This window comes from Sander vitreus, chromosome 16 (assembly GCF_031162955.1).
Source record: "Sander vitreus isolate 19-12246 chromosome 16, sanVit1, whole genome shotgun sequence".
In the NCBI taxonomy this organism is placed as follows: domain Eukaryota; kingdom Metazoa; phylum Chordata; class Actinopteri; order Perciformes; family Percidae; genus Sander; species Sander vitreus.
In genome coordinates this window covers 17,559,889-17,574,003 of record NC_135870.1, presented here as the reverse complement: position 1 = coordinate 17,574,003, position 14,115 = coordinate 17,559,889, and the positions used below count along the sequence as shown (strand labels likewise).

The 14,115-nt window shown below is 40.0% G+C and overlaps 1 protein-coding gene across 1 annotated transcript in view; it reads left to right on the top strand.

Annotated features, from left to right (window-relative positions):
* The first annotated feature begins 7,726 nt into the window (after positions 1-7,726).
* The window catches only part of LOC144531703 (transmembrane protein 132C-like), a 166,136-nt gene continuing 159,747 nt past the window's right edge, over positions 7,727-14,115 (top strand). Inside the window, exon 1 of the mRNA XM_078271961.1 lies at positions 7,727-7,793. Within this exon, the coding sequence (XP_078128087.1) occupies positions 7,727-7,793 (67 nt within the window). The remainder of the gene's footprint in view (positions 7,794-14,115) is intronic.

Here is a 14,115-nt window from a genome sequence, read left to right as displayed (position 1 = left end):
AATAAGCATGGAAACTAAATGCACACTTCCTGCATTACTGCATTACTTCAAATACTAAGTTACTCCTCTAATTAACTAGTATTCACCTGAAATAAAACAATAAAACATTGAGACCATTCAACACACAAACTGATTGCTATGGACTCGTCACTAGGCTTCCTCAGTCATTGTATATTTTAGCTACTGTATATAGGTAAAGCTGCCGAAGCTTAACATTATCCAAAACATATATGTTTATTTTTAAAGCAGATTTTAAATTACATTGTAACAATTTAACAATTCGCCCTTTATGAAATCCAATCACTGTCTTGGAACGCAATAGACAGACGGTGGACACTTAAATTGAACTAAAATGTAAGAGTGAACAATCAGTGTTGGACCTACAGTCTGTTGAGATGCCTCTCCAAACGCAGAAACAAAGCGCAATCACACCATAAAACGTTAAGACACGTTGAGAAAAAAAAATCTGTATTTTGCCGTAATCCAATGACACGGAAAAAAAGTCCACAAAAAGGTAAATGATATGGTGTATCCAGCAAGGCCTATACGAGTGCCACATTCACCAGCCAGCTCCAACCAGGTGAACGAGGCGAACTTCGCCGTTTAAACAAAGTGGAATAAACGTATAAAAGTCCAAATCTACACAAAACCCGCAATCAATTAGTAAGCTGACATCAAATGTATATACATGGCATTTAGGAAACCGTTATTGCAACGTTGGCACAGCAAGATGTCCAGACTAGTGCAACAGTAATTTTCTTTTTTTGCGTCCTGCTGCTCCCATCGTCAGCCAGGTAATATTTTTTTTACTAAAGCAGTATATGAAATCAGATGTGTTACCTACCACCATTTAGTTGTTTTGTTATTTAAGATATTTATAAAATATCTGGTCATGCCAGATGTAATTATTCCACTCATTTTTTAAACAATGCAATTACCTGTTGGCTGAAACAGGTGGCTGAGGACAAGACTGAGAGCTACATAGAAAAATATGCACCAAACAAGCCACTTTGAAATGTTGCTGTTTCATGAATACAAAAGTTGTGTGACAAACACATAGACAAAAAATGTTGGGTGACCCTCCCCTCAACAAAGAATAAAAAGACATGACCCTCCCTTATTTTCCTCCGGTGGTCCATTCTATAAATACCGAACGGTCCCTTAGGGAATAAAAAACAGACAGAAATAAAAAGATGAATCATTATTAGACATTTATATTGTGCTTGTGTGCGTGCGTGTGTGTGTGTGTGTGTGTGTGTGTGTGTGTTTAAATTACACGTGTGTAACTCTTAGTTTCCACACTTGACTACTGTTGGAAAGTCAGTTCAGTGGGCACTTTCGCCGTCCGTGCAACACGCCCTCATACCAAAACAACAGAATTGGTAGATTTCCAATGACTCCCTAAACAACAAATATGAGCGTTCTATTGAACGCCGTAATACAGCCGCAAGGTGGCTGCTTTAACCATGTGACCGTAACACACGACCATGTTGAAAATGTCAATCATGTGATCGTTCTATTTAACATAACGGGCACAGTTATTAAGACATAACGTTGTGAAATGGTGTAAAACTAGTTAGGTTTAGGCAACAAAAATACTTAGGGTTAGGAAAACATTAGGTATTGGCTTTTTGTCACCTCGCTTTCTCTTTTGCTCTCCAAATAATTACTACAGCCACGAGAGGTCGCCGCCTAACAAGAAACGTAAGTATCGGTCGTTATGAGCTGCTTGCACAATCGACCTATAGTCATTTTCTGGGTGAGGACGATCTGGTCCGTGACACCGTTTACAGTTCAGCTCTCTGCGTATGCCTCTTACATAACCCTATACGTAATTATGAGAAGAGAACATTGAGAGATTTCTATTCTATGAGAGAATTCTACAAAATCAGCTCCTTCAACAGTATAAACTTCTCACAACGTTGCAAGCTTAGCAACTGCCAAGGAGCTTGCAGCTGTAACAACCCATACCAGAGCAAAAGCAAGAGATGCTCAGAGACAACAAAGTGACACCCCATGGGACTCTGCTCACCAGAAGGTAGACGCCAGTTTAAATTTCACAGCCAGGATTGTGTGTCTGTGCAAGGTCACGCCGAGTCTTTCCCCTCCTCTAACACGGCCATCAGATAATCTGTTTTAAGTCTATTTTTGCCTCTTTCATCAGTATCTTATTAAACCCTCACTGTGGGAACTATTAGGTGAAACAGGCTACAGGACTGTGAAATAAACTGCAGCGTGTACCTTATGTTCACGTCTTTTGCGGCAGTACTGTAACTTATGTCTGAATTGGACAAATAGTTCCAGACAGAGAATCAGAAATGAGTCTTTGGAATACAAAGGGTCAAAAGTGTCTTGGGTATTTGCAAAATAAATGGATATATACAGTAAATCTTCTGTCTTGTAAAAAATAATTGAGCAAGAAAAAATTCAGACAGACATTTAACATTTTTGTATTTTAGGCACGTGGCTAATGTTCTCATCAGTAAAACTTATACTGACTATATAAAGCTTAATAAAATTGAGCTCTTAGATCACAAACATTACAAGCAGCCAGGGAGGATAGTAAAGGTCAGAGCCATGGCGTCCTCAGAATATCTCTGACTGTAGAATGAAGTAAGAGAGAAGCTTTGTGAAAAGAAATAGAAGTATAAGGAAAACAAGCGTTTTAAGCAAGTTGAAGTGGGCAGAAGCATAGCCTGTAAAAATAAGGGGCAGAAGCCAATTTGATATCCTGATGATGTAAGAAATCATTTAAGAAATATGCTTTCAGCTGGTGACACTGTTTTGATAGCTGCTGCTTTACATTAGTATTATTAACCACGTTCTGTCACTCTCTCTCTGTGCAAAGCATTCACTTAGCATTACTCAGACCTCAACTTTTAAGTAATAACGTGTTGCGGAACACACACTGGGTTCCATAAATATTGTGCAGGAAACATAATAATTATATATTTGGATTGTCAGCTTGAGTGACAGGCCCAGATCCAAGAAAGCAGATGAAATCAGAAGTAATTATGGAAGTCAGAACTGTATATAAAACAGTAATAATAACACACACCATCCATATTTTATGTCAACTCCAAGAATCAGCTATGTGTTATGGGAGGTCTTCCAGGAGTGCGGTCATTTGATATCTCATTCTACTTGAATGGTGCGGGTGCAGCGAAAAGCATGAAGAAGACAAGAAGATGAAGGAGGAAGCTTTCTCTCTCTTCCAAACCCACAGGGTTCCTCCACTCAGCCGCTGATGGCCTGTAATTGCTGTTTAGTGCTGTTGTGGAGAGGCCTCAGCTGCAGGGTGGCTCCTCTGGCTGCCTTTCTAAGTGTCATTGTTTTTTGTGTCCCATTGTGGCTTGTTCACTCTCCTCCTGAGGAATAGCGGGCGTGTATGCTGGCAGATTGAGGCTTTTCACCCAGCAGGATGCAGAGGAAGCAAAACCACCAACAGCTGTGCTACATCGATCTCTGAAGGGATGGATGGATGGATGGATTATTAAACTATAATACACTTTGTATTTTTTTATATATTACTATCTACATTGTACCTTTTTATTTACTTTATGATTGGTAATACTTAGCAGAGATGGAATGTAAGTTAGTACATTTACTTGCAGTTTTGAGGCAATTGTACTTTACTGGCACTTTCCATGTCATACTTTATAGGCCTACTTACTACATTTTGGAAGCCAATATTGTATTTTTTACTCGCTCACATTGATTTGACACTATATAGTATACTATTGACACAATAGTTACTTTGCAGATTCAGATTATTATTACAAAGATATCAATCAACTAATGCATAACTATGGATTAAGCTACTCAGCAATATATAAAGTACTTTAAATTAGCTCCACCTTTACCAGCTATAACATTAGTGATGCTTAACATAACATTAATGCATCACTAATCTAGTAATGTGATATATTATTCTTAAATGGACCATAATTAATACTTTTAGTGCTTTAAGTATATTTTGATGCTTAAACTTCTGTACTTTTACTTGCTTCTGAGTATTTCTAAACTGTGATATTGCTACTTTTACTTAAGTTAAAGATGTAAGTACTTCTTCCACCACTGCTGCTAAGCCCGTGAAAACAGTTGATGGTGTTAATAGGGTTATCTTGTTTTAACACTTTTAACAGAAAGCCTAAATTACTTGAGGTGCAGGGATTGAACGGGCATTTAGGAGGCAGGGAGGGTTTAATGAAAGACACTTTTGAGCTGCATCATGGGATTTGTAGGATCCACTGTTTGACACATACTAGAGATGAAAGTCAGGATATCTTAGTCTCTGTTGCATCACTTTTAAAAACTTCCAATTTGAGGTGTTCATTTTATTTTGTCTATCTCAGCATATACATTAGATACATGTTTCTATTGTCTGTCTTGATGCCACTTAAAGCTGCAGTAGGCAGAATGCAAAAAAACCCACCAGAATTTGACGAAGAGTGAAACCTCTTTCTTACCTTGCATGGCAGTTGGATTCTGGTAAAAATCATGTGAAAATCGCAGGATCACATGTCACACGAAAATCAATCTTGTCAGGCTTCAAGTTATGTGTTTGTGTCCCAACAGCAGCGGACCAAACCAACCATGGTTTAGGTGTGTGTGACGGCCGTGACTGTTCGTTCAAAACAACCACGGCGGACGTGATAGACAGATGGTTCATCTGATCACCTGCCAGATATTTTTTTGAAAGTGCCTGCCCTTTTCCAAACAGCTTCCAATGATGGCTTCTCAGATGGTTCTGTGTTAACAAACCATCTGGCGCGTCAGGTTAGCCTTAGTCAATATTAAGGCCCTATGATTTCCGTGATGCGGAAAACGTGGACCAAATCACAGAATCTACACATGAAAACGGAATTCTCTTATACACGCGGAATCACACGGAATTTGCATATATTTTGTTGACATATTAAATAAACAATTTTTTTTACTTCTTCCTCATTTTTCAGTTTAAAACGACAAGCGTAGAAAGGTCCTCTACCTAAACCGTGGCCAAAAGGCATTGTTAAACATGTTGCCTAGCAAGCATACGTCCTCACGTTCATGTTGAGTTTGTTGTGTGGGGAAAAAAAATGCCGAAGCAAGTGGCTCCTTATAAGACAACGGTGGCGAAAAAATTAAGAAACTCTCAATTGACTGCCAAAAACCAGGCTGAACAATACTATGAGTCTGGACAACAACTGTTTTGTAAGTTTTGTCAACATACTGTCAACATACTGGACCTGCAAAGACACATGTAACGACCAGTTGAAATCAAAAGTTCATCTCAAGAACAAAGCTAAATCCACAGCAAGCAAAATCAATAGATGCAAGGCGTGAGTTTGTGGAAGGTTTTGTTGCAATGTGTGCTGAAGCTGACATACCGCTTGAGAAAATGAAGAGGATACGTCCGTTTCTTGTTAAACATTGCAAGGAGGGAGGCGCACTTCCAGAAAACGCCAGCTGCCTCAGGCAGACCCACCTGCCGCAGGTCTTTGACCAGCACATGCAAAACGTGCTGCAAGAGAACCGTGGAAAGAAAATCTTCGTTGTCGACGAAACCTCTGACAACCGAGATCGCAGTGTCCTCAACATTGTTATAGGTGAGCATCCAATTACCTTTTAGTTAGGTCATTTGTAATGTGCTTTGCTGAATATATTGACAGTTTAAATAAGACGATGTACCATACCGATGTGTGCAAGACTAGGTTAACCTCTTCTGCAACTCTCACTGCTTTGTCGCATGGGCAAGAAATGTACAGAACAGCCAATAGGAATGTTCTCTCTCTCTCTGAAATGACCTGTGATTGACCGGAGTCTCCCGTCACGGTTAAATTATCTAAAGGCTGAATACAGAGCCAAGAGGAGGTACAGAAGTCCAGTTTTCTCTCAGACCACTTGCATAACAATATGCTGAAAAGGTTATAATGGAATGTTTGCCCCAAAATGATGCTAAAAATAAAGTGCCTACCACAGCTTTAAGCAGTGACTGCTCCTTTCTGCATATCACCATGTTCAGCCCACAGTTGTGCTGAAGACAACTGGTATTTATGCAGTATTTCCTGAGTCATGAGTCATGAAGCTGACTGAGGGCAACAGCTTGCAGTCAGAGGTGCCCCATAGGTGGCACTGTTGGTTCTCATGAAGGGGCTGTAGCACAACAGGTTGCACTGCTCCACTCCTCTCTTCACTCAATGGACACTAATGATCCATACAGGTTATGGGAGTGGTAAAATAAAAATGTAATGTGTGCTGCTTTGTGTCATTGATAACCACTCTAACCTGAGTTTAGAGCTATTTAATCATGAAAATGCATTGGACCTCAGATTTCTGTTTGTTTCTGTTCCGTTATATGCCTATATTGTGGATTATACTGGAAGTGTATATGACAGAGAGCTCCATAAGCCAAGCTTCTCTTTATTATTTGATTATTTAAAACGGTGTTAAAATAATGCTGCTCCATGCTGTATGAATACACCTGTGAGTGGTTGTTTTCTACCGTTTAAATTGAGATTATTGTCTACCTGTAGAGTCGCAGTCTTATGCTCATTTTCACCATTCCACCCAAAATGTAATTGAAAATATGTGGTGCGGACTGGAGCCCCTTTTTTTAATTTGCCGTCAACTTTGTTTTTCCAAAGGTTTTGGGACTAAAAAAAGCGCGATCCGGATGTGATATGACCCGGAAATTGGATGGCACAATACCTGCTGACGTGACACCCGTAAACCCTCTAATTTGCCAATTCAGTCGGGAGTGCGCGTCCCGTTCCCATCCTCAGTTTCAGCACCAGCACTGTCCGTGTCCACACAGCCACAGGCTGCAGACTCCAGGCTCCTGGATCCACTGTGCACGCTTCTCCATCGCACGGAAAGTTGGAGGACTATTTGTCAGATATCGCATGTGTTCAGATGTCACTTGCCAGGTGATGTGGATCGCTGTCGAAACCACCACTCTATGAAAAAGAAGAAGAAGAAAAACAAATAGCTGCGCGTGTTATGAGATCTCTTTAAAAAACAGAGATTGTTGAGGACTGGCTCGTATCGTTGATGAAATTATTCCAGCCTGGATGAAGAGACGGGTTTATTTTAATGTCAGTATTGGATGAGACCGCAGCGACGAATCCTGTGCTATACGAGAACTATGGTAAGAAGCAAAGACACAAAAACACTGCATCAATTTCACAGAATTATTCTTAATTCCATAACGTTGCTTTTTGTAGCCTGTAGTGGTTGTTTTACAAGTGTGCAAAGCCCAGAGACAGAGAGAAAGACGAACAATAGCCTACAATCTTTGGTTTTTGTCAAATATTAAACATCCTGGGTGCTGTAGGGTGAGATTGGTGACATACGGTTTGTTTTACGCACCCCGGAGGCACCTGTTTTATCCTCAGAAATTAACAATTAAATCAACATATACAGTGAAGAATGAGATCAGTCAGAAAGAGGCATATGATAAGTTGATGAATGTATGAGTCCATGTGTTATAGCCTATACATTTTGGGAGTTAAAAAAAAAAAAAAATCGACAGATGTGGACTTCTCTTCTAGCCCACCATAAGTGTGTTTTTAGGGCATGGTAGCCTACTGACCGTGCGTTCATGTCTGTGATGGCAGGTGATGTCGCACGGAATACAGCTGTTTTGTTTGAAATGGAGAACTGCTCACAGAGGATAAATTGCGTGCAAACTTGTGCAGCTTTCAGCTGAGGGAGTTATCCAGCAGCCCCTCCCCGAATAAACATGAGTCCACGGCGAGACGTGGGGCCGCTCCGCTACGTGGGACTCACCGCGCTTTTCCTGTGCACAGGTAAGACCCCAGAGAAACCTCAGCTAATGCCAATGAACACTTGTGTCCATACGCCCGAACAAGAATTATGCAGATGAAAGGTTATGGTCACATAATAGGAGACACTATAAATACATCAACCTTAGAGTGATTTTATTCAGTGTGGAACTTCTTTTTATCAAATGCTTATTATTATCATTCAGTCAAGAGGACACATATGATTTATGAGACATATAATTAGCTGTAAGCTGCTGTGGCAGAATACAAAATGACTTTAATATTAACATGAATGAACTATGACAGTTGCCTAGGGAGTGTGTGGGTTTGGGTGTTGTGTAGCAGCACTTAAATGGGATGCAGTATATGAGCATGGCACTGCAGAGCACCAGGAATAACAACAGGCTGCAGACACAACCCAGAAAAAGAGAAGTGCACCTTTTCACTAAGTTTGAGCAGTTGTGCACTTGGAAAAAAAACGTGTGTGTGTGGAAAATATCTATCTGTGTGTGTTTTTTAGCATGTGCACCTGCATGTGGTTACGTTTTGGGGTGTATATATTTGCCTGTGAGAGTGTGAATGTGCGGGTGTTATGTGTTTTTGCAAGATGTGTGGGCTTGTGCAGACCTGTGATTACAAAAAAAATGCATATGTAGGAAAAATCATGTGTTTTCATCCTTGCTGTTTTCCTGCCAATCAAAGGCGATGAAAAGTAGCCTTTCTCACTTGGCTATGACTAACTGAAGACAGATATCTTTGTCATTGTTAGATGATGGAGACATACTTAGTGTACTGTGTGTATTTATGGGACATTTCTTATGTTATTTGTGTAGTTTTTCCCATCCTTCTATTTGGTTATGGTCACATTTCATTTAAAAATGTCACTGCTGTGATCTGGGCAGCCTCGCTAAACTTGGGTCCATTAGCAACCAGAGCAGCCAGATCATTTGACAGACTGAAAACAAACAGCCAGTTCAGCCGTATTATCTGAGGCACTTATTTGCAGAAGTGGGTAGAGAAGCCAAAAACTGTGCTTAAGTAAAAGTACAGTTACTTTATAATAATCAACCTCATGGTGACGACACAACACACAAGGAATTCACTGAACAAGGCCAAGAAATATAATCCTGCTCACAACCCCCCCATAAAGAGCGAATGTTTTTACACTTCTGTTTTTGTATGGATGAAACCAAGAAGATACAACATCTTAATTAGTGAGCTCTAAATGTGCTGGTGGGCACGTTTTTTTAACCTTTGGATGGAGACATGCTAGCAGTTTGCTCCTGTTTCCAGTCTTTGAGCTAATACGGTAGGCTCTCCTGTCTGTAGCTTCATATCTGACGGACAGACTTGGGGGTTGTCAGTATTCTCATCTAACACATGCATTTACCAAAATGTCTAACCATTAGTACATGAAATGGAGTGAATGAACTCGTTATAACCCACTTCTGCTAATGTGGAAGTGAAAACAGTGGTTCATATTAAAATGATTACCCAAACTCTCCGCTGTAAACACTGCTCAGATTTACCAGAGCAGGGTTGTGCAAGCAACACAGTTATATTATAATATTTAAAGATGCAATTCTGGGTGATTCTGGTTAAATGCTGAATTTGTCTTAACCAACCTGTTGGTAGAAATTATTTCTAGTGAATTTCGGCAATCAAGTAAATTCTATTATAACCATGTATAGGTGGTGTGGAAAATTAGTTTATCAGAATATACTTATGTATTGGGGGAGGAAAAAAATCTGTTGAGTGGCTCTTTTCACCAGGTTAAAGCCACTTCGCAAATATACAGGTTGGCCAAAGACTGATCCATATCTCGTTGGTTCTTGTTAGCCACTTAATCTTTGCAGGTGAAAGTGGAAGTAGGGGAAAAAAAACGGATTCCATCCTGTCAGTCAACCCCCTGGTGTGCAGACTCTCAGAGGATATTATAACTCTCCAGCCATCTGATTGCTTTCACCGAGAGGTTTCAGGTTGTCTCTTTGAGACACACTGACAGGCACACACTGCAGAGTATACCTACACACATACTGGCAAACTGGCCATCATTTGGAAACTTTCCATATAGCCTGGCATGCTTTAGGATGTAATGCAGTTTTTTAAACATGACAGATTGAAGGATTGTCATCTCTTAGTCAGATAGAAAAGTTTCATGGCTGAAAAATTGCCTAGTTACCACTTCACAGTGAGGCAAACTTATAAAAGTTGCAGACTTCGTTATTAACAACTTTATTACGTTAATAATAATGCACCAACCAAAGGGATTTTTTGCTTATATTTGGTAAGAATGTGGCAACCCAAAATTGTTATTTAATTATTATAACGGCCTTAGCTACGTAAGTGAAGTATAAAAAAAGATATATCCCTCTCTCTATATCTATAATTGTCTATAGTTTTCATCACCTGTTCACAAAAGTATTTGAAGGCCTGGGATAAATGGCACTGTGCTTAACAAGAGTGGGAGGATTCCCACTTGGAGCTTGTCTGCTCTTTTCTATGTGTGTGGGCCCCGGTCAGAGTGGATTGTGATGGAAAGTACAAAACCAAAAAACACATTTAGTCTTAATTTAATAATATCTCTCATGGTTTCTCTCTCTCTCTCTCTCTCTCTCTCTCTCTCTCTCTCTCTCTCTTTCTCTCATGCGTGCGTGCGCACACACACACACACACACACACACACACACACACACACACACACACACACACCTAACCAAAATCACAGTAGCCAAAGGCATTTGATAACTGGTAATTTCAGATCTCTACTGTGTTTAGCATTTTTGCTAAACACATGCTGCTTTCAAAAGTATCTGTGCTTGGCAAGTATGATGTGGTTAAGGTCAGGGAAAGATCGTGGTTAGGGGATGAATAAAAAAACATTTACTGCATGTCTGTGAAGGGAGGTAAACTCTGGTCACCTGAGTGAAAGTCAAACACACTACACGCTAATCTAGCACTCCAACCTCCAAACCCTCACTTCCTGCCTCTGTACATAAAGGGCACATTACTTCCTGCATCAGAACTGAATGTTGGCAAATCCTGAGGTCTAATATGAACTACGATACTGGGCTTGGTTTTTAATGTATAATAACAGTACAGTGTTGCTCCAGTTTCTTCTTGAATATTTTAACATAAAATATGAAGAAAAACAGAGATCACAAAGAATGCAGTGTTTTGCTAATGTGAACAGCAAATTGAATCATTTGTCATTTGGCTTCAGGTTTGTATTCCTTTCGTCAGGTGAAACCTGCCCAGAAAAACGCTCCCATAAGTCGTTTGTTCAAGCAGCAATTACGACTCATATTTACCTTTACAATGGCAGAGCCCTCTAGTGGCCTACCTTTATTATAGGGGAGCAAAATAGGCAGTAAGGTGACTAAGTATAAGAGCAACAAATTACGTGTAAGGAGGGTGGTAGATGGGTCAAACAAACACAGGTCTTTCACCCAAGAGACCGGGGCTCGTGTCCTGTTTTAAAAATAGAGAAAGTTTTTTGTTAACTTTACGAAACAAACTGAACTACCAGTGGTGGTTCAAGGTTGGTCAGTGCCCCCGTAATATTAAGCCTCGACCCCCCCTGTGGCCCCCCTAACTGTGTCAAACATTTTCATACATTTTCAATCTCATTTAAAAAATGATGCTTTAATTGCAGTTATACAAAATTATGTGATTATGTAAAGTGCCTATGCCTAGGTGCTTAATATATTTGCCACCCCTAAAATCGCATGTGGCCCCTCCATTTGAAATTGTCTAAAACCGCCACTGTGAACTACGTCACATACTGCGTTATGTGCATAACCGGAAGTTAATACAGAAAATTTTAACCCAAACCAAGTTTTTTTTTTTTTAAACTTTACTAAATAGTTTTTGCCTAAATGTAACCAAACTGCGACCGTTACACAACGCTCCTGTGGGTCCTATTTTCTGCCACTGCTAGGGGTGCTAATTTATGAAATACTCCTATGGTTCCTATTAGAGGGAATGAAAAAATGATATATTGTTGTATGGTTTGTAGGACTTGTAGGGTGAAGCCTGAATGCCATACACATGTAATATACACAGTGGACAGTTAATATCTGCTGGGTGATTAATGAATAAAGAGTTAATGAGCCCCATTAGCAAGTTTCATGTGATCAGCCCTGCATACTGTAGCACAGTATGCTTTGATGCTATTTCCACAATATCTTCCATCAGGCCTTTTAGTCAATTCAGCTTTATTATCGGCTATCATGATTGTGCTGTTGGAGGTTGTTGAGTGTGGTTGGTTCGTCAAAGTTCAGGGATGTTTTTAGTCCTGGTTTGTCCCTGGCACCAACCAATCAAATAAAGGAATTGTCCCTGTTAACCGTTCCAGCTGCACCGTTTGTTATTTTAATGAATATTCTTTCACTTGAAGGTAATGCTTCTGAAAGGCTTGCACCAACTTGAAAAAGCTTTTGTTTCCACGTGCTTCAGTTTGAATGATTTCCTTAAAACGTTTCCATCATTTTTTTAAATCACCATCAATCAGCTGATACTGAACTCATGCTTCAAACAGGGAACGGGTCAAATCGGTTTTTCAAAAGAACAGATTACCAACATTTAGGGGGGATTTACTAGTACTGCTACATCTGTACACTTCTAAAAGGCTGCAGTGGATTTCACACAACTGAGGTCATTCTGTGGACAGTTTCCACAGCAAGTGTTTAACAGTCTACTGACGAAACAGGCAGAAAACTTGAGACTTTAAACAGATTATCTCATGCCAATGTTAGGAGAGAGGAAGAGCCCGGAGTAACTCTGCAAACACAAATGCTGTGAAATCCAAACTGGCGTCTTCCACCAGGAGAGCAAAGTCTCCTGGGATATTACTTGTTGGCTTTGAGCATTTCCTGGTTTCACTCTGGGAGGTTGGCAAGACTGGGTGCTTCTGGGTAGCAATAGGCTGATAATAAGCTGATTTTGTAGAAAACTCTTATGAAAAATGTGTCCCCCCTCTCTTTGTTTTTCACTCTTGTTTTTTCCTTAAATGGTCCAAAAGGAATTTCTATGAGCTGTAATGTTCATTACCATAAAACAAGCACTAGGATACTTGTCACTGGAGGCCTCAACCGGGAAGCTAAAATTGAGTCGGCCTCTTAAACATCATGGGTCTTTCCAACAGCAGAACAAAGCGTTTGACTTTCCAGAGGCAAAGTCAAAGTTTATTACACTGAAAAGAACACACATTTTGTCTGTACAGCAAAAGCCCTCTCGACAAACAAAAATGTAATAACAATTTTGTCAAATCCAGTGCAGAAATGTACTATCACTGAGTTAATGCGGTATTATAAAGTGATAGATGAAGACTGGCTTCCCCCCTATGTCACTGTATTTTACACAAGGCTCCAGTGAGCAGAAGAGGGAAACTCTGCACCATATGTCATATTATATGGGTCATAACACACAGACACAAGTCATAAAGTGAAAGGTCAGGTAAAGAACAGTGTTAAGTAAAATGTGTAGTACAAACCCAAAAACTTGTGTATGCTTTAAAAAGCTACCATGTACTGGGTCTGCAGTAAAGTTAATTGAATACAATTTAAAAACCAAAACAATAAGGTAAAAGAGGCTAAAAAGCTTTGTGGGAACCGAGTGGTACTGCAGATATGAATGATTGGTTTTTCACTGCAAGCGATACATTTCACATGACACAGTCTTTTGGTACGTCAAACCAGCCACTGAACTACAATTTGGGAAATAGTTGATTTTATTGAGGAAGACGATAAAAAAATTTACCAAGAGGACAGAAAATCCTAATATGTAAAAGAAAATCAGTAGCTATTATGATGACAGATTATGAATACCATTTTCTAGCTAGACTGTCCAATCTGAGTTTTCTCTCACATGACTATTTTGCAGCGGCTCTGTGCGGAGCTTAGCAGCCGCCCATGACAATTCTGATTGGTTTAAGGAAATGCCATTAAACCAGAGCACGTTTTCCTCCCATCCCCAAATCCTATGTGGAGTAGCCAGACCCTCCTTCAGCGCGCTTTGGAGGAGGGTCTGGCAAAGCGAGACTATGCCTGGATAACCCAGAGAAGCTGCTCTTCTTAGTGGTGCTGACACAAGCGGCCTTTTTGGCACAGAACATTTTTTAATTGATTTTGTGCATTTGAGGCAAATCTTGCCCCCTGCTGATACCCCCTTTTCATCCACCTGGCAGACCTTGTGTTTTTTGGAGAAACGCTCTGAGCATCCAAAGTTCAAATACAAGCAGGAACACACCTCATACATCCAAGGCTTTTTCCATCCAATCAAATTTAATACAAACAGAAGTGGGTCTTTGTTGCATTATGTCTGAGGTAAAGACAAAAAATGGCTG